The sequence below is a fragment of the Salmo trutta genome, chromosome 1 (assembly GCF_901001165.1).
Source record: "Salmo trutta chromosome 1, fSalTru1.1, whole genome shotgun sequence".
NCBI classification, from domain to species: Eukaryota; Metazoa; Chordata; class Actinopteri; order Salmoniformes; family Salmonidae; genus Salmo; species Salmo trutta.
In genome coordinates, this window is record NC_042957.1 from 24717231 (window position 1) to 24736684 (window position 19454).

At 37.6% G+C, this 19454-nt stretch overlaps 1 protein-coding gene and 2 long non-coding RNA genes across 6 annotated transcripts; all 3 read left to right on the forward strand.

Moving 5' to 3' along the window:
* Nucleotides 1-149: 149 nt before the first annotated feature.
* Nucleotides 150-8360, forward strand: LOC115191990 (adhesion G protein-coupled receptor F5-like). 3 transcript variants are annotated; one of them, XR_003877838.1, is made up of 6 exons: nt 150-396; nt 549-701; nt 807-842; nt 2151-2204; nt 7192-7298; nt 8223-8360. XR_003877838.1 is itself a non-coding variant. In XM_029750089.1 (5 exons), the coding sequence occupies exons 1-5, from the start codon at nt 282-284 to the stop codon at nt 8270-8272; spliced, it is 408 nt and encodes a 135-aa protein (XP_029605949.1). In that variant the 5' UTR covers nt 150-281; the 3' UTR covers nt 8273-8360. The 3 variants fall into 3 exon arrangements, 2 of the variants coding, with proteins under 2 accessions (XP_029605949.1, XP_029605950.1); XM_029750089.1 differs by lacking the exon at nt 7192-7298; XM_029750090.1 differs by lacking the exon at nt 8223-8360 and having other exon boundaries at nt 7192-7299.
* Nucleotides 8361-8973: 613 nt separating this feature from the next.
* Nucleotides 8974-9901, forward strand: LOC115192015 (uncharacterized). Its single transcript, XR_003877859.1, has 3 exons — nt 8974-9472; nt 9625-9777; nt 9884-9901. It is a non-coding gene; the product is annotated as an uncharacterized LOC115192015 (long non-coding RNA).
* Nucleotides 9902-10004: 103 nt separating this feature from the next.
* Nucleotides 10005-18896, forward strand: LOC115192007 (uncharacterized). Of its 2 annotated transcripts, none has more exons than XR_003877858.1 (3): nt 10005-11281; nt 17729-17835; nt 18759-18896. It is a non-coding gene; the product is annotated as an uncharacterized LOC115192007 (long non-coding RNA). The 2 variants fall into 2 exon arrangements; XR_003877857.1 differs by lacking the exon at nt 10005-11281 and adding an exon at nt 15476-16194 and having other exon boundaries at nt 17646-17835.
* Nucleotides 18897-19454: the final 558 nt, after the last annotated feature.

Sequence of the window (19454 nt, forward strand, 5' to 3'; positions counted from 1 at the left end):
ACTTGGTGTTTGACATTGCACCTGTTGTAGTTGTATGTAATTGTTTTTGGCAATTTCTCCCAGCTGCATAGTTCTTCTTGATGACACGTCTTTTACCTAATCCCAACAGATCTTACTGCTTGTTCCAAGTGCAACTACTACAGCAGATATTCCAAGAAGTTACTCAAGCAATATATTCCATTTACTGAAAATAATAGACATGCTTGTCATGATTTATTTAATTGTAATTTTCCATAGAGCCATCAACCACTTATGGGGAAATTATTGAAATTGAGTTGGACATGACAGATATTTCAGCTACATTGATAGATGTACTTAGGGCCAGTGTGAATGGCCTGACCTACCCTGTCCTGATCTCCAATGTGTTAAATGTATCGGACGTGAACTTCACTACTGGTAAGAGATTTCTGTTGCTGATGCTCATTTGAGTTTTAATTCCTTGTGAATTGTAAAATATATTCAAGAACTGGTTCAGATATTTTCAAATAGTTGGTTTCACAGAAAACATTGATATTATGATGTTCCATCCACTCTCCTTTCATTCACAGCATGCTACCCAAACAGCACATGCAGATGTGAGGATCAGTATGGTTGGTCATGTGATCAGTGTCTCTCTTATGGGTCCTGTGACATTACTGATGACTCCTGTGGATGTATCAAAGCCATTCCTCCTTATGGACTGTTTTGTCAGCCAATCACAAGTAACTGTTTCTTTACCACCTCCACTGTGCTAGTTTAATCAATGTTATGTATTCGTTCAGGAACATTTAAGCTCTAAGCTTACCCTTATCTCCTTTACCACATAGATCTGACGGCTTGTACAACACCATCTCCAACACCAGGTATGAGACAGTTACTAATGACTATTTAATTAACAGCAGTGTTATTGTACTAACTAGAGTCTTAGTAAGATGAACTTGCCATGGTGTTATCCATGGTTGTATATTTACTTGAGACCTACAGCTGTAAGACAAAAAGCTTGTAAAACAGGTTAGAGAACCAGCCATCATCATAATAATCTCTCATTTCTCTGCTACCACACCTTTTCCAGCAGAAGAGGAAACAAGTACTGATTTTACACAATAATCTATGTATTTCAAATATATGTAACAGTGTCAAAAATTGACAATTACAATTATTCTAACAATCAATCTTTATTTAACATTGATTAATTATTGCAATAATGAAACTGTAGACCCCACACTCTTGAGTGTGTTGCAGAGAGCTTAACCTTTACAGAAACTGCTGGTTCTTATTTAGCTGACACTAAAATGCTTAGTCATGGATGGTTCCAACCTTCCCAGGCAGATTGGGGGCATGGTAAGCCACCTTGGGTTTATCTGCACCTGGTGTTGTTTTAACCCCTAACCTGGATTAGTTTCACAGATGCCAGGATGATAAGAATAAATAGGGTTTTGTTCTACTGCTCCAGGCGATCTCTATCTTGGTTACACCAACCACATTTTGTCTATGGAATGCGAGCTGTAGATCAATTGTCTCTAGTGAATATTTGCAGCCCAGATTAGCTGCAGGGAGCTAGAGTGGAGACCATATAAACACATCATTAGTAGAACAAAAATGTCTTACTATTTGTTAAGTATTAATATCAAACAAATCAGGTAAATACGAAGTTTTCTCTCACAGTAGTTACTGTACATAACTACTCTGTTAATCAAAATGCAATCATTCAGTGATACACAGCAATGTCAGTAAAGTAAATACTTTTACGCATTCGTGCCAACAACAAAACAGTCCACAGCAAGTTCAACAAACTCCCTCCAGTACAACATCAAAGGAACAAATCAGTAATGTCATTTCATTGGACCTACGGTATTTACTTTTACATTTAGCAGATGCTCTATCCAGAGCGACTTACAATTCCTTGTTCTATTATTGAGTCGGGCATCCCCAATATTCCACTTTCACCATTGAGTTAAATATAATGTTTTTTTTGTTCCACTGTACCTCCTGTGCCAACAGCAAAAAATTCCACAGAAAGATCAACTACAATGACACCCTCCAGTACTACATCAAATTCATTTAATTTTACATATTTCCTTGTTACATGTTTGAAAGAAGTTTGACATAACCAATATTCCAGTTACACCAATGTGTTCAATATATTGTTTTTCTGTTCCACTGTGCCCTAGTACCAACAACAAAACGGTCAACAGCAAGTTCAGCAACTCCAACGACACCCTCCGGTATGAGACCTCAATTATACAAATGTGTAATTACAATTTTAACTTTCACATTCTTATATTTAGTTCTGTTTTTGTTTTAGAAAACACACTGAACCTACAATTTACTATGGCTATCACCTTTGACTCCATCTATAGGGCTAGGGGGCAGTATTTTCACGGCCGGATGAAAAACGTACCAAATTTAAACAGGTTACTACTCTGTCCCAGAAACTAGAATATGCATATTATTAGTAGATTTGGATGGGGAACACTCTGACGTTTCTAAAACTGTTTGAATGGTGTCTGTGAGTATAACATAACTTCATATGGCAGGCAAAAACCTGAGAAAAAGTCAAGCAGGAAGTGGAAAGTCTGGTGCTTGTAGTCCTTTCAAGTGATTGCCTTGACTGTATACAGTGTCTTAGGGTTCATTTTTGCACTTCCTAAAGCTTCCACTAGATGTCAGCAGTCTTTAGAACGGTGTTTGAAGATTTTATGGTGAATTGAAGGGAATACCAGCTGTGGTAACGGGTTGTCCCATTATAAGGCATGGGCTCAAGTCACGCTCAATGACTTGGGAGCGAGCTGAGTTCATATTCACTCCTAAAGAGAACGGCTAGGTCCGGTTGAAATTTTATTCAAGGTATATGATAACCAACAACCTAAAGATTGATTCTATACATCGTTTGATATGTTTCTACAAACTGTAGTATAACTTTTTTGACTTTTCGTCTGGACTAAGTAAGCACGCGCGTAGTGGATTTGGATAGTGAACCTAAGGCGCGAACAAAATTGATTATTTTGAAATAAATATGAACTTTATCGAACATTTATTGTGGAGCTGGGATTTCTGGGAGTGCCTTCTAATGAATATAATCAAAGGTAAGTGAATATTTATAATGTCATTTCTTAGTTTTATTGACTCCAAGATGGCGGGTTCTGTTTGCTAGTTGTTAGTGTCATCTGGGCTGTACTCAGATTATTGCAAATTGTGCTTTTGCCGTGAACCTTTCTTGAAATCTGACAAAGCGATTACATTTACATTTAGAAGTGTATCTATAATTCTGTGCATAACACTTCTATATTGATCAATGTTTACGATGAGAATTTACATACTATGTGTGCTCGTTGTGCTCATTCACCGAAGGTTTGGAGGGAAAACATTTCTCAACATTACGCGCCAATGTAAAATGCTATTTTTTGGATATAAACATGAACTTTATTGAGCAAAACATACATTTATTGTGTAACATAATGTCCTAGGAGTGTCATCTGATGAAGATCATCAAAGGTTAGTGCTTCATTTAGCTATGTTTTGTTTTTTTGTGATGCATCTAGTTGCTTGGAAAATGGCTGTGTGGTGTTTCTTGTGAAGTTTATGTCCTAACATAATCTAATTGTTTGTTTTCACCGTAAAGCCTTTTTGAAATCGGACAATGTGGTTAGATTAACGAGAAGTTTATCTTTAAATGGTGTAAAATAGTTGATTGTTTGAGGAAATGGAATATGAGATTTTAGCTGTTTTAAATTTGGCGCTCTGATTTTCCACTGGCTGTTGTCAAAATCAATCCCGTTAATGGATGAGAACGGGAAGGGGTCCCATAGAGGTTAATGATGAAAATAATGCAATGTTCAAAGATATTGATCAAACTGTGAGTATACTATATTCCCTCATCCTTATCACAATGTCCATGTGCTGTAATGTAAAGTGTCAACCTGGACTCAGGGGTAGATGTAACATAGTAAACGTAAATCAGTCTCACTCCATTTAGTATAATAGGTTACATATGGTATGTATTAATTTGTGATTGTCCATCATTCATTTCTCATGATATGTAACAAATTACAATTTGTTGTGGCTAACATTAGCTAGTTGGCAAATTTTTGCGAAGCTAGGGTTAATGTTAGGTTTAAGGTTAACGTTCATGTTCAGGTTAAGTTTAGGGGAAGGGTATCTAACATGCTAAGTAGTTGCAAAGTAGCTAAAAAAGTATTAAGTAGGCGCACAGTTTGCTAATTAGCTAAAATGCAAAAGTTGTCGATGATGTGATTAGAATATGACCCGACCAACCTCCTGCCTTTAAAGGGAAAGGAAAAGGGAAAGGGGGAACTTAGTCATCTGTACAACTGAAATGTGTCTCCAGCATTTAACCTAACCCCTCTATCTTAAAGGAAAAATCCACCTAAAACCACTCATTCCTTTAAAATAATGTCTGAGACTATATATATATGGTAGGCTAAAATCCGAAGACAATCCGACAAGAATATATTTTATTTTGAGCTCCCAGGCTCTTATTATGGAAACCTATTGTGTCTATGTATCTCCGTCACCCAGATTGCAATTTCTATGGCTTCCACTAGATGTCAACAGTCTTTATTCAAGGTTTCAGGATTCGTTTTTGAAAATCAAACAATTATTTGGAGTTTTTGTTATGGGACCACCTGAAGCAAGTCAGTCTTTCTGCACGCCAGGGAGAGGGTTCACGCTTGCGAAGTTGCCTTTCCTATTGAACATGCTACCTTCCGTGTGAAACATTATAGTTTATTTACTTTTTAGAGTACCTGAGGATTAAATAGAAACGTTGTTTGGCTTGTTTGGACAAAGTTTAGCGGTAGCTTTTTGGACTCCTTTGTCTCCCTATTGAACGAGTGGATTACTGAAATCAATGGTGCCAACTAAACTGACTTTTTGGGATATAAAGAAGGATTTTATCAAACAACCATTCATGTTGTAGCTGGGACCCTTAGGATTGAAAACAGAGGAAGATCTTCAAAGATAAGTTATTTTATCTCTATTTGGGATTTTGTGAAGCCTGTGCTGGTTGAAAATATGTTGATGTGGGGGTACCGTCCTCAGACAATCGCATGGTATTATTTTGCCGTAAAGCCTTTTTGAAATCTGACAACGCAGTTAGATTAACAAGAAGTTAAGCTTTTAAATGATATAAGACACTTGTATGTTCATGAATGTTTAATATTACGAATATTTATTTGAACTGCGCGCCCTCAAATTTCACCGGATGTTGTCAGCTTGTGTCCCGCTAGCCCCAAGAGTTTTACATTTTCATTTTAAAAGTTAATTTGTGGAATTTCTTTCCTAATGTGTTTCAGCCAATCAGTTATGTTATGATGAGGTAGGGGGGTATACAGAAAACCCTATTTGGTATAAGACCAAGTTCATGCCGTAATACGGACATCTCAAATAAGCAAAGAAAAATGACAGTCCATCATTAATATACATTTATAAATCCTCTTTAACAAGGCGCACTTGTTAACCTCTCTAGGGTAGGGGGCAGTATTTTCACGGCCGGATGAAAAACGTACACAAATTAAACGACCTACTACTCGCATATTATTAGTAGATTTGGATAGCAAACACTCTGAAGTTTCTAAAACTGTTTGAATGATGTCTGTGAGTATAACAGAACTCATATGGCAGGCAAAAACCTGAGAAATCTAACCAGGAAGTGAGAATTCTGGTGCTTGTAGTCCTTTCAAGTCATTGCCTTTCGAACACAGTGACTTAGGGTTCATTTTGCACTTACTAAGGCTTCCACTAGATGTCAACAGTCTTGAGAAAGTTGTTTGAGGCGTCTATGATGAACAGAGAGCGAACAGAGGAAGTTGGAAGTTGTTTACTCAGGAAGGTACTGGCGTTCATTGGCGCACATTCACGTGGGAGTTAGCTGTGTTCCAAAACGTTTTTCAAGACATTGCAATCGTCCAGTTGGAATATTATTGAAGTTCTAAGTGATAAAGGCCCTAAAGATTGATGCTATACAACGTTTGACATGTTTGAACGAACGTAAATATAACTTTTTTTACTTTTCATCGTGACATTTTCCGCGCGCTTCCTACACTTGGAGTAGCTTACTGAATGCGCTAACAACAAGGAGCTATTGGACACAAATTATGGACTTTATCGAACAAAGCAACGTTTATTGTGGACCTGGGATTCCTGGAAGTGCCTTCTGATGAAGAACATCAAAGGTAAGTGAATATTTCTAATGCTATTTATGATTTTAGATGACTCCAAAATGGCAGGTATCTGTATTGCCTAGTGTATTTTTCTGAGCGCAGTACTCAGATTATTGCAAAGTGTGCTTTCCTCAAAGCTTTTTTTAAATCTGTCACAGCTGGCCTACTAGCTGCCACCGATCCATGTTTCATGTGTCTGTTGGTTATGTCTGTTTTGTACGCACCTGTTCCTTGTTTGTAATTAGTGGGAGGGTATTTAGTTTGTTGTTTGGGATTTGTGCGGGATTGTTTTGTTACGTTGAGGTGAAGGGCTGGAAGATTTTTTTTGTGTGTTTAATTACACAACTATTTTGGATAGGCCATAGGGTTGCCGGGCTGCGCCCCATGTATTTTTCGAGTTTGGAGCTGTTCTCCCTCTTGTTTGTGGTTTGCACCCTGCCTAGTCGCTGTGTTCACTCTGGACTTTATTAAATATATATTCTACGGACCTTTCGTCTCCTGCGCCTGACTCATCTGTTTCCTGCTCCTTGAAATACGTGACATTTAAGGATTTTTAAAGTAAGAGTATTATTTAAAAAAATATTTACTGGCCAACGACATCCTTTTTTTGTGTTTTTTTTTTTTTCATGTTGGGAAAGTGTTTGTTTAAGGGTCATTACAGAATTGGAGTACATTTTCTGTCCTACCCATAAAATGTCAAATAATCCATGCCCAAAACACTAAAACATACACTTGTTGTGTAAATTAGGCTTGTCCTGGGACAAAATGTAAATATAGTTGTAGAAAAAGTGGTTACAAAATTATTTAAAATACCATAGTTCTCCACCCCCTAAAATGGCATTTTTTTCTTATCCCACCTTCTTGATGACCAACTTGCACATCAAATATAACAGTTAAACTTATTTTAACTCTACATTTTGGTATGATTTTGTTTATGTCTCTTGTAATTGTTAAAACAATTTGTTTAATCATCAACATATTTTAAATTATATAAATTATGGACTGAAGTTGTCCCAAAACATGCACGCAGCCCTTTTACCGAAACCTATTTAGCCTGGCAGAGGAAGAGAAACAGTCACATGACACAGAGGAAATTACATCATCAAGCCATTTGCTATCACCATGGGTAGACCAAAGGTAAGTCCTCTCTTCTATTTTTCAAATGTTTCCAATCTTTTCAGCCTTGATTGAGTGTCACTCACCAACACAACCCTGTTACTTATATTATCAGAATAAGACATTAATTTCAAAATGTTATGTTTTCATTTATATAACTAAATTTGTCCTTGACCTTGACAGTAAACAGCAAGCATCTATTCCTTAGAAAAAGCTAACATTAGCATTGATTTACAACCCTGTTACTTGAAACCCTGTTACTATAATTCAAGTAACAATGTTGCACTACAGTAACAGGGTTGTCTCCTTCAGTTCACTAAGAAGGGACAATCTATTTGTAAAATTAACACTAGAACTGCGATTTGCCACGTCATTCAACAGAGTTCTGGCACACCATTGAGCGCTGCTGAAAAGCAGAGGCGCTACCATGCCAGGCATGATGCCAAATGAACAGAGACAGCAGTACTTAGAAAAAGAGAGAAAAGTGGAGGAAAGACGTAGAAACAGGGAAGTAGTGTTAGAGAGGCTCATAAGAGGAGTAATGCCAGTCAGCACTGATCCTCCAGTCAGACCAGAATATCCAGTCAGCTCTCAACCTGGGACTTCAAGATCAGGAGTTAAGGTTATTGAGGAATGCAAGTTGGTGTAAGCACAGATCATGAGGATATATTTAAGTAAAGGAACTATCTGTACAATGAACAGTGAAATAGGCATCACTTTTACTTGATAGGTATAATATGTAATAATTACAAGGGCAACACTTTATGATAACCATCATTAGTGAGTCATTTATATCTATTAATTACTGGGTAACTACCCTTAAATAAGTTGCTACTGTGAAATCAATAATGAAAGTATCTATATGGTTACAGTTAATGGCTGGTGATGTCTATTTTGCTGCAGATGAAATGGTTAAGTGACAATATATTTGTTTGTTTCTTTTAGGCAACATGATCTTGGGAGAAGAAAAAGGAGGGCTGCCAAAGCAAAATTAAACAGGGAGCTGCAGCAACTACAAGATCAGTTGAAGAAAGTTGAACAGTGAGCAGAAAAATACAGAAAGCGGCTCCAACTATCAAAAAAGAACCACCCATCTCCAAGATCCAAAGTCGACAAGTTTCAAGTGTTGATGCCTAAATTATCCTCCAATTCTGGAATGACCCTTAAGGTGGTAGGGCTAGTTTAGGGTAAGGGTTTGGTTTAACTTGTTATGGATAGGGGGCAATATTTTCACGGCCGGATAAAAAAACGTACCCGATTTTTAATCTGGTTATTACTCCTGCCCAGAAACTAGACTATGCATATAATTAGTAGCTTTGGATAGAAAACACTCAAAAGTTTCTAAAACTGTTTGAATGGTGTCTGTGAGTATAACAGAACTCAAATGGCAGGCTAAAACCTGAGAAGATTCTGTACAGGAAGTACCCTGTCTGACCATTTCTTGGCCTTTGTCATCTCTATCCAAAGGAGAGGATCTCTGCTGTAACGTGACACTTTGTAAGGCTCCCATAGGCTCTCAGAAGGCACCACTGGCTAAAAAACAGTAGCGGATTTGGATAGTGGTCGATCTGAGAACAATGAGACCGGTGCGCGCATGCACGTAAAGAGGCCATTTTACATTTTCAGTCTGAACGAAAACAACGACTCCCGGTCAGAATATTATCGCTATTTTACGAGAAAAATCACATAAATTGATTTTAAACAGCGTTAGACATGCATCGAAGTACAGTAATGGAATATTTCGAATTTTTTGGAAAGTTCTGTCAGCCAATCACAAGTAACTATTTGATTCTCACATCCACTTGGTGTTTGACATTGCACCTGTTGTAGTTGTATGTAATTGTTTTTGGCAATTTCTCCCAGCTGCATAGTTCTTCTTGATGACACGTCTTTTACCTAATCCCAACAGATCTTACTGCTTGTCCAAGTGCAACTACTACAGCAGATATTCCAAGAAGTTACTCAAGCAATATATTCCATTTACTGAAAATAATAGACATGCTTGTCATGATTTATTTAATTGTAATTTTCCATAGAGCCATCAACCACTTATGGGGAAATTATTGAAATTGAGTTGGACATGACAGATATTTCAGCTACATTGATAGATGTACTTAGGGCCAGTGTGAATGGCCTGACCTACCCTGTCCTGATCTCCAATGTGTTAAATGTATCGGACGTGAACTTCACTACTGGTAAGAGATTTCTGTTGCTGATGCTCATTTGAGTTTTAATTCCTTGTGAATTGTAAAATATATTCAAGAACTGGTTCAGATATTTTCAAATAGTTGGTTTCACAGAAAACATTGATATTATGATGTTCCATCCACTCTCCTTTCATTCACAGCATGCTACCCAAACAGCACATGCAGATGTGAGGATCAGTATGGTTGGTCATGTGATCAGTGTCTCTCTTATGGGTCCTGTGACATTACTGATGACTCCTGTGGATGTATCAAAGCCATTCCTCCTTATGGACTGTTTTGTCAGCCAATCACAAGTAACTGTTTCTTTACCACCTCCACTGTGCTAGTTTAATCAATGTTTATGTATTCGTTCAGGAACATTTAAGCTCTAAGCTTACCCTTATCTCCTTTACCACATAGATCTGACGGCTTGTACAATACCATCTCCAACACCAGGATTGAGACAGTTACTAATGACTATTTAATTAACAGCAGTGTTATTGTACTAACTAGAGTCTTAGTAAGATGAACTTGCCATGGTGTTATCCATGGTTGTATATTTACTTGAGACCTACAGCTGTAAGACAAAAAGCTGTAAAACAGGTTAGAGAACCAGCCATCATCATAATAATCTCTCATTTCTCTGCTACCACACCTTTTCCAGCAGAAGAGGAAACAAGTACTGATTTTACACAATAATCTATGTATTTCAAATATATGTAACAGTGTCAAAAATTGACAATTACAATTATTCTAACAATCAATCTTTATTTAACATTGATTAATTATTGCAATAATGAAACTGTAGACCCCACACTCTTGAGTGTGTTGCAGAGAGCTTAACCTTTACAGAAACTGCTGGTTCTTATTTAGCTGACACTAAAAATGCTTAGTCATGGATGGTTCCAACCTTCCCAGGCAGATTGGGGGCATGGTAAGCCACCTTGGGTTTATCTGCACCTGGTGTTGTTTTAACCCCTAACCTGGATTAGTTTCACAGATGCCAGGATGATAAGAATAAATAGGGTTTTGTTCTACTGCTCCAGGCGATCTCTATCTTGGTTACACCAACCACATTTTGTCTATGGAATGCGAGCTGTAGATCAATTGTCTCTAGTGAATATTTGCAGCCCAGATTAGCTGCAGGGAGCTAGAGTGGAGACCATATAAACACATCATTAGTAGAACAAAAATGTCTTACTATTTGTTAAGTATTAATATCAAACAAATCAGGTAAATACGAAGTTTTCTCTCACAGTAGTTACTGTACATAACTACTCTGTTAATCAAAATGCAATCATTCAGTGATACACAGCAATGTCAGTAAAGTAAATACTTTTACGCATTCGTGCCAACAACAAAACAGTCCACAGCAAGTTCAACAACTCCCTCCAGTACAACATCAAAGGAACAAATCAGTAATGTCATTTCATTGGACCTACGGTATTTACTTTTACATTTAGCAGATGCTCTTATCCAGAGCGACTTACAATTCCTTGTTATATTATTGAGTCGGGCATCACCAATATTCCACTTTCACCATTGAGTTAAATATAATGTTTTTTTTTGTTCCACTGTACCTCTGTGCCAACAGCAAAAAATTCCACAGAAAGATCAACTACAATGACACCCTCCAGTACTACATCAAATTCATTTAATTTTACATATTTCCTTGTTACATGTTTGAAAGAAGTTTGACATAACCAATATTCCAGTTACACCAATGTGTTCAATATATTGTTTTTCTGTTCCACTGTGCCCTAGTACCAACAACAAAACGGTCAACAGCAAGTTCAGCAACTCCAACGACACCCTCCGGTATGAGACCTCAATTATACAAATGTGTAATTACAATTTTAACTTTCACATTCTTATATTTAGTTCTGTTTTTGTTTTAGAAAACACACTGAACCTACAATTTACTATGGCTATCACCTTTGACTCCATCTATTAGGGCTAGGGGGCAGTATTTTCACGGCCGGATGAAAAACGTACCAAATTTAAACAGGTTACTACTCTGTCCCAGAAACTAGAATATGCATATTATTAGTAGATTTGGATGGGGAACACTCTGACGTTTCTAAAACTGTTTGAATGGTGTCTGTGAGTATAACATAACTCATATGGCAGGCAAAAACCTGAGAAAAAGTCAAGCAGGAAGTGGAAAGTCTGGTGCTTGTAGTCCTTTCAAGTGATTGCCTTGACTGTATACAGTGTCTTAGGGTTCATTTTGCACTTCCTAAAGCTTCCACTAGATGTCAGCAGTCTTTAGAACGGTGTTTGAAGATTTTATGGTGAATTTGAAGGGAATACCAGCTGTGGTAAACGGGTGTCCCATTATAAGGCATGGGCTCAAGTCACGCTCAATGACTTGGGAGCGAGCTGAGTTCATATTCACTCCTAAAGAGAACGGCTAGGTCCGGTTGAAATTTTATTCAAGGTATATGATAACAACAACCTAAAGATTGATTCTATACATCGTTTGATATGTTTCTACAAACTGTAGTATAACTTTTTTGACTTTTCGTCTGGACTAAGTAAGCACGCGCGTAGTGGATTTGGATAGTGAACCTAAGGCGCGAACAAAATTGATTATTTTGAAATAAATATGAACTTTATCGAACATTTATTGTGGAGCTGGGATTTCTGGGAGTGCCTTCTAATGAATATAATCAAAGGTAAGTGAATATTTATAATGTCATTTCTTAGTTTTATTGACTCCAAGATGGCGGGTTTCTGTTTGCTAGTTGTTAGTGTCATCTGGGCTGTACTCAGATTATTGCAAATTGTGCTTTTGCCGTGAACCTTTCTTGAAATCTGACAAAGCGATTACATTTACATTTAGAAGTGTATCTATAATTCTGTGCATAACACTTCTATATTGATCAATGTTTACGATGAGAATTTACATACTATGTGTGCTCGTTGTGCTCATTCACCGAAGGTTTGGAGGGAAAACATTTCTCAACATTACGCGCCAATGTAAAATGCTATTTTTGGATATAAACATGAACTTTATCGAGCAAAACATACATTTATTGTGTAACATAATGTCCTAGGAGTGTCATCTGATGAAGATCATCAAAGGTTAGTGCTTCATTTAGCTATGTTTTGTTTTTTTGTGATGCATCTAGTTGCTTGGAAAATGGCTGTGTGGTGTTTCTTGTGAAGTTTATGTCCTAACATAATCTAATTGTTTGTTTTCACCGTAAAGCCTTTTTGAAATCGGACAATGTGGTTAGATTAACGAGAAGTTTATCTTTAAAATGGTGTAAAATAGTTGATTGTTTGAGAAAATGGAATTATGAGATTTTAGCTGTTTTAAATTTGGCGCTCTGATTTTCCACTGGCTGTTGTCAAAATCAATCCCGTTAATGGGATGAGAACGGGAAGGGGTCCCATAGAGGTTAATGATGAAAATAATGCAATGTTCAAAGATATTGATCAAACTGTGAGTATACTATATTCCCTCATCCTTATCACAATGTCCATGTGCTGTAATGTAAAGTGTCAACCTGGACTCAGGGGTAGATGTAACATAGTAAACGTAAATCAGTCTCACTCCATTTAGTATAATAGGTTACATATGGTATGTATTAATTTGTGATTGTCCATCATTCATTTCTCATGATATGTAACAAATGACAATTTGTTGTGGCTAACATTAGCTAGTTGGCAAATTTTTGCGAAGCTAGGGTTAATGTTAGGTTTAAGGTTAACGTTCATGTTCAGGTTAAGTTTAGGGTTAGGGGAAGGGTTATCTAACATGCTAAGTAGTTGCAAAGTAGCTAAAAAAGTATTAAGTAGGCGCACAGTTGCTAATTAGCTAAAATGCAAAAGTTGTCGATGATGTGATTAGAATATGACCCGACCAACCTCCTGCCTTTAAAGGGAAAGGAAAAGGGAAAGGGGGAACTTAGTCATCTGTACAACTGAAATGTGTCTCCAGCATTTAACCTAACCCCTCTATCTTAAAGGAAAAATCCACCTAAAACCACTCATTCCTTTAAAATAATGTCTGAGACTATATATATATGGTAGGCTAAAATCCGAAGACAATCCGACAAGAATATATTTATTTTGAGCTCCCAGGCTCTTATTATGGAAACCTATTGTGTCTATGTATCTCCGTCACCCAGATTGCAATTTCTATGGCTTCCACTAGATGTCAACAGTCTTTATTCAAGGTTTCAGGATTCGTTTTTGAAAATCAAACAATTATTTGGAGTTTTTGTTATGGGACCACCTGAAGCAAGTCAGTCTTTCTGCACGCCAGGGAGAGGGTTCACGCTTGCGAAGTTGCCTTTCCTATTGAACATGCTACCTTCCGTGTGAAACATTATAGTTTATTTACTTTTTAGAGTACCTGAGGATTAAATAGAAACGTTGTTTGGCTTGTTTGGACAAAGTTTAGCGGTAGCTTTTTGGACTCCTTTGTCTCCCTATTGAACGAGTGGATTACTGAAATCAATGGTGCCAACTAAACTGACTTTTTGGGATATAAAGAAGGATTTTATCAAACAACCATTCATGTTGTAGCTGGGACCCTTAGGATTGAAAACAGAGGAAGATCTTCAAAGATAAGTTATTTTATCTCTATTTGGGATTTTGTGAAGCCTGTGCTGGTTGAAAATATGTTGATGTGGGGTACCGTCCTCAGACAATCGCATGGTATTATTTTGCCGTAAAGCCTTTTTGAAATCTGACAACGCAGTTAGATTAACAAGAAGTTAAGCTTTTAAATGATATAAGACACTTGTATGTTCATGAATGTTTAATATTACGAATATTTATTTGAACTGCGCGCCCTCAAATTTCACCGGATGTTGTCAGCTTGTGTCCCGCTAGCCCCAAGAGTTTTACATTTTCATTTTAAAAGTTAATTTGTGGAATTTCTTTCCTAATGTGTTTCAGCCAATCAGTTATGTTATGATGAGGTAGGGGGGTATACAGAAAACCCTATTTGGTATAAGACCAAGTTCATGCCGTAATACGGACATCTCAAATAAGCAAAGAAAAATGACAGTCCATCATTAATATACATTTATAAATCCTCTTTAACAAGGCGCACTTGTTAACCTCTCTAGGGTAGGGGGCAGTATTTTCACGGCCGGATGAAAAACGTACACAAATTAAACGACCTACTACTCGCATATTATTAGTAGATTTGGATAGCAAACACTCTGAAGTTTCTAAAACTGTTTGAATGATGTCTGTGAGTATAACAGAACTCATATGGCAGGCAAAAACCTGAGAAATCTAACCAGGAAGTGAGAATTCTGGTGCTTGTAGTCCTTTCAAGTCATTGCCTTTCGAACACAGTGACTTAGGGTTCATTTTGCACTTACTAAGGCTTCCACTAGATGTCAACAGTCTTGAGAAAGTTGTTTGAGGCGTCTATGATGAACAGAGAGCGAACAGAGGAAGTTGGAAGTTGTTTACTCAGGAAGGTACTGGCGTTCATTGGCGCACATTCACGTGGGAGTTAGCTGTGTTCCAAAACGTTTTTCAAGACATTGCAATCGTCCAGTTGGAATATTATTGAAGTTCTAAGTGATAAAGGCCCTAAAGATTGATGCTATACAACGTTTGACATGTTTGAACGAACGTAAATATAACTTTTTTTACTTTTCATCGTGACATTTTCCGCGCGCTTCCTACACTTGGAGTAGCTTACTGAATGCGCTAACAACAAGGAGCTATTTGGACACAAATTATGGACTTTATCGAACAAAGCAACGTTTATTGTGGACCTGGGATTCCTGGAAGTGCCTTCTGATGAAGAACATCAAAGGTAAGTGAATATTTCTAATGCTATTTATGATTTTAGATGACTCCAAAATGGCAGGTATCTGTATTGCCTAGTGTATTTTTCTGAGCGCAGTACTCAGATTATTGCAAAGTGTGCTTTCCTCAAAGCTTTTTTTAAATCTGTCACAGCTGGCCTACTAGCTGCCACCGATCCATGTTTCATGTGTCTGTTGGTTATGTCTGTTTTGTACGCACCTGTTCCTTGTTTGTAATTAGTGGGAGGGTATTTAGTTTGTTGTTTGGGATTTGTGCGGGATTGTTTTGTTACGTTGAGGTGAAGGGCTGGAAGATTTTTTTTGTGTGTTTAATTACACAACTATTTTGGATAGGCCATAGGGTTGCCGGGCTGCGCCCCATGTATTTTTCGAGTTTGGAGCTGTTCTCCCTCTTGTTTGTGGTTTGCACCCTGCCTAGTCGCTGTGTTCACTCTGGACTTTATTAAATATATATTCTACGGACCTTTCGTCTCCTGCGCCTGACTCATCTGTTTCCTGCTCCTTGAAATACGTGACATTTAAGGATTTTTAAAGTAAGAGTATTATTTAAAAAAATATTTACTGGCCAACGACATCCTTTTTTTGTGTTTTTTTTTTTTCATGTTGGGAAAGTGTTTGTTTAAGGGTCATTACAGAATTGGAGTACATTTTCTGTCCTACCCATAAAATGTCAAATAATCCATGCCCAAAACACTAAAACATACACTTGTTGTGTAAATTAGGCTTGTCCTGGGACAAAATGTAAATATAGTTGTAGAAAAAGTGGTTACAAAATTATTTAAAATACCATAGTTCTCCACCCCCTAAAATGGCATTTTTTTCTTATCCCACCTTCTTGATGACCAACTTGCACATCAAATATAACAGTTAAACTTATTTTAACTCTACATTTTTGGTATGATTTTGTTTATGTCTCTTGTAATTGTTAACCTGTTACATCTAGGGGGCAGTAATTTCACGGCTGGATAAAAAACGTGCCCGATTTAATCTGATTATTAGTCCTGCCCAGAAACTGGAATATGCATATAATTATTAGCTTTGGAGAGAAAACACTCCAAAGTTTCTGAAACTGTTTGAATGGTGTCTGTGAGTATAACAGAACTCCTATGGCAGGCAAAAACCTGAGATGCTTCTGTTCAGGAAGTACCCTGTCTGAACATTTCTTGCCCTTCTTTATTATCTCTGTCGTTTACAAAGGATCTCTGCTCTTACGTGACACTTCTCACGTCAACAATGGAGTCTCACAGCCCGGGAAAAACAGGAATGATGTCATTCAAAGCCCTGGCTGAAGCACACGAGAGCAAATGCTGAGTGGTCAGTCAATGGACTAAGCCTTAGGCGCGTGACACGCCCCGCCCCCGGCTTTTGGTTTTTTCCTCAGTTTACAGACAGGCAGATTCCCGGTCGGAATATTATCGCTTCTCTACGAGATAAATTGCATAAATATTGGTTTTAAACAGCGGTTGACATGCTTCGAAGTACGGTAATGGAATATTTCGAAATTTTTTGTCATATTTTGCGTCATGCTCGTGGCCGAGATTTAGCGTTGGGATAGTGTCTAGAACGCACGAACAAAACGTCGCTGTTTGGATATAACGATGGATTATTTGGGACCAAACCTACATTTGTTATTGAAGTAGAAGTCCTGGCAGTGTATTCTGATGAAGAACAAGCAAGGTAAGAACATTTTTCTTATAGGAAATGTGATTTTGGTGAAGGCTACACTGGGTGGGTGTCTAAATAGCTAGCCCTGTAACGCCGGGCTATGTACTTACATTATTGCAAAATGTGCTTCATCCGAAAAGCTATTTTAAAATCGGACATATCGAGTGCATAGAGGAGTTCTGTATCTATAATTCTTAAAATAATTGTTATGCTTTTTGTGAACGTTTATCGTGAGTAATTTAGTAAAATCACCGGAAGTGTTCGGTGGGAATGCTAGTTCTGAACGTCACATGCTAATGTAAAAAGCTGGTTTTTGATATAAATATGAACTTGATTGAACAGACATGCATGTATTGTATAACACAATGTCCTAGGTGTGTCATCTGATGAAGATCATCAAAGGTTAGTGCTGCATTTAGATATGGTTTGGGTTTATGTGACATGATATGCTAGCTTGAAAAATGGCTGTGTGATTATTCCTGGCTGGGTACTCTGCTGACATAATCTAATGTTTTGCTTTCGCTGTAAAGCCTTTTTGAAATCGGACAGTTTGGTTAGATAAAGGAGAGTCTTGTCTTTAAATAGCTGTAACATAGTCATATGTTTGAAAAGTGTAAGTTTTCGGATTTAGAGGAGTTTGAATTTCGCGCCCCGCCCATCATTGGATATTGGAGCAGACGTTCCGCTAGCGGAACGTGTAGATGTAAGAGGTTAAAACAATTTGTTTAATCATCAACATATTTTAAATTATATAAATTATGGACTGAAGTTGTGTCCCAAAACATGCACGCAGCCCTTTTACCGAAACCTATTTAGCCTGGCAGAGGAAGAGAAACAGTCACATGACACAGAGGAAATTACATCATCAAGCCATTTGCTATCACCATGGGTAGACCAAAGGTAAGTCCTCTCTTCTATTTTTCAAATGTTTCCAATCTTTTCAGCCTTGATTGAGTGTCACTCACCAACACAACCCTGTTACTTATATTATCAGAATAAGACATTAATTTCAAAATGTTATGTTTTCATTTATATAACTAAATTTGTCCTTGACCTTGACAGTAACAGCAAGCATCTATTCCTTAGAAAAAGCTAACATTAGCATTGATTTACAACCCTGTTACTTGAAACCCTGTTACTATAATTCAAGTAACAATTTTGCACTACAGTAACAGGGTTGTCTCCTTCAGTTCACTAAGAAGGGACAATCTATTTGTAAAATTAACACTAGAACTGCGATTTGCCACGTCATTCAACAGAGTTCTGGCACACCATTGAGCGCTGCTGAAAAGCAGAGGCGCTACCATGCCAGGCATGATGCCAAATGAACAGAGACAGCAGTACTTAGAAAAAGAGAGAAAAGTGGAGGAAAGACGTAGAAACAGGGAAGTAGTGTTAGAGAGGCTCATAAGAGGAGTAATGCCAGTCAGCACTGATCCTCCAGTCAGACCAGAATATCCAGTCAGCTCTCAACCTGGGACTTCAAGATCAGGAGTTAAGGTTATTGAGGAATGCAAGTTGGTGTAAGCACAGATCATGAGGATATATTTAAGTAAAGGAACTATCTGTACAATGAACAGTGAAATAGGCATCACTTTTACTTGATAGGTATAATATGTAATAATTACAAGGGCAACACTTTATGATAACCATCATTAGTGAGTCATTTATATCTATTAATTACTGGGTAACTACCCTTAAATAAGTTGCTACTGTGAAATCAATAATGAAAGTATCTATATGGTTACAGTTAATGGCTGGTGATGTCTATTTTGCTGCAGATGAAATGGTTAAGTGACAATATATTTGTTTGTTTCTTTTAGGCAACATGATCTTGGGAGAAGAAAAAGGAGGGCTGCCAAAGCAAAATTAAACAGGGAGCTGCAGCAACTACAAGATCAGTTGAAGAAAGTTGAACAGTGAGCAGAAAAATACAGAAAGCGGCTCCAACTATCAAAAAAGAACCACCCATCTCCAAGATCCAAAGTCGACAAGTTTCAAGTGTTGATGCCTAAATTATCCTCCAATTCTGGAATGACCCTTAAGGTGGTAGGGCTAGTTTAGGGTAAGGGTTTGGTTTAACTTGTTATGGATAGGGGGCAATATTTTCACGGCCGGATAAAAAAACGTACCCGATTTTTAATCTGGTTATTACTCCTGCCCAGAAACTAGACTATGCATATAATTAGTAGCTTTGGATAGAAAACACTCAAAAGTTTCTAAAACTGTTTGAATGGTGTCTGTGAGTATAACAGAACTCAAATGGCAGGCTAAAACCTGAGAAGATTCTGTACAGGAAGTACCCTGTCTGACCATTTCTTGGCCTTTGTCATCTCTATCCAAAGGAGAGGATCTCTGCTGTAACGTGACACTTTGTAAGGCTCCCATAGGCTCTCAGAAGGCACCACTGGCTAAAAAACAGTAGCGGATTTGGATAGTGGTCGATCTGAGAACAATGAGACCGGTGCGCGCATGCACGTAAAGAGGCCATTTTACATTTTCAGTCTGAACGAAAACAA

What these genes read in the sequence shown, in the direction of transcription:
- LOC115191990 (XM_029750089.1), top strand. Translation starts at nt 282, where the DNA reads ATGACAGATATTTCAGCTACATTGATAGATGTACTTAGGGCCAGTGTG. An exon ending in GGACGTGAACTTCACTACTG is followed by an intron (nt 397 to 548) that starts GTAAGAGATTTC and finishes TTTCATTCACAG; the next exon opens with CATGCTACCCAAACAGCACA. An exon ending in AACTCCAACGACACCCTCCG is followed by an intron (nt 2,205 to 8,222) that starts GTATGAGACCTC and finishes TGTTTCTTTTAG; the next exon opens with GCAACATGATCTTGGGAGAA.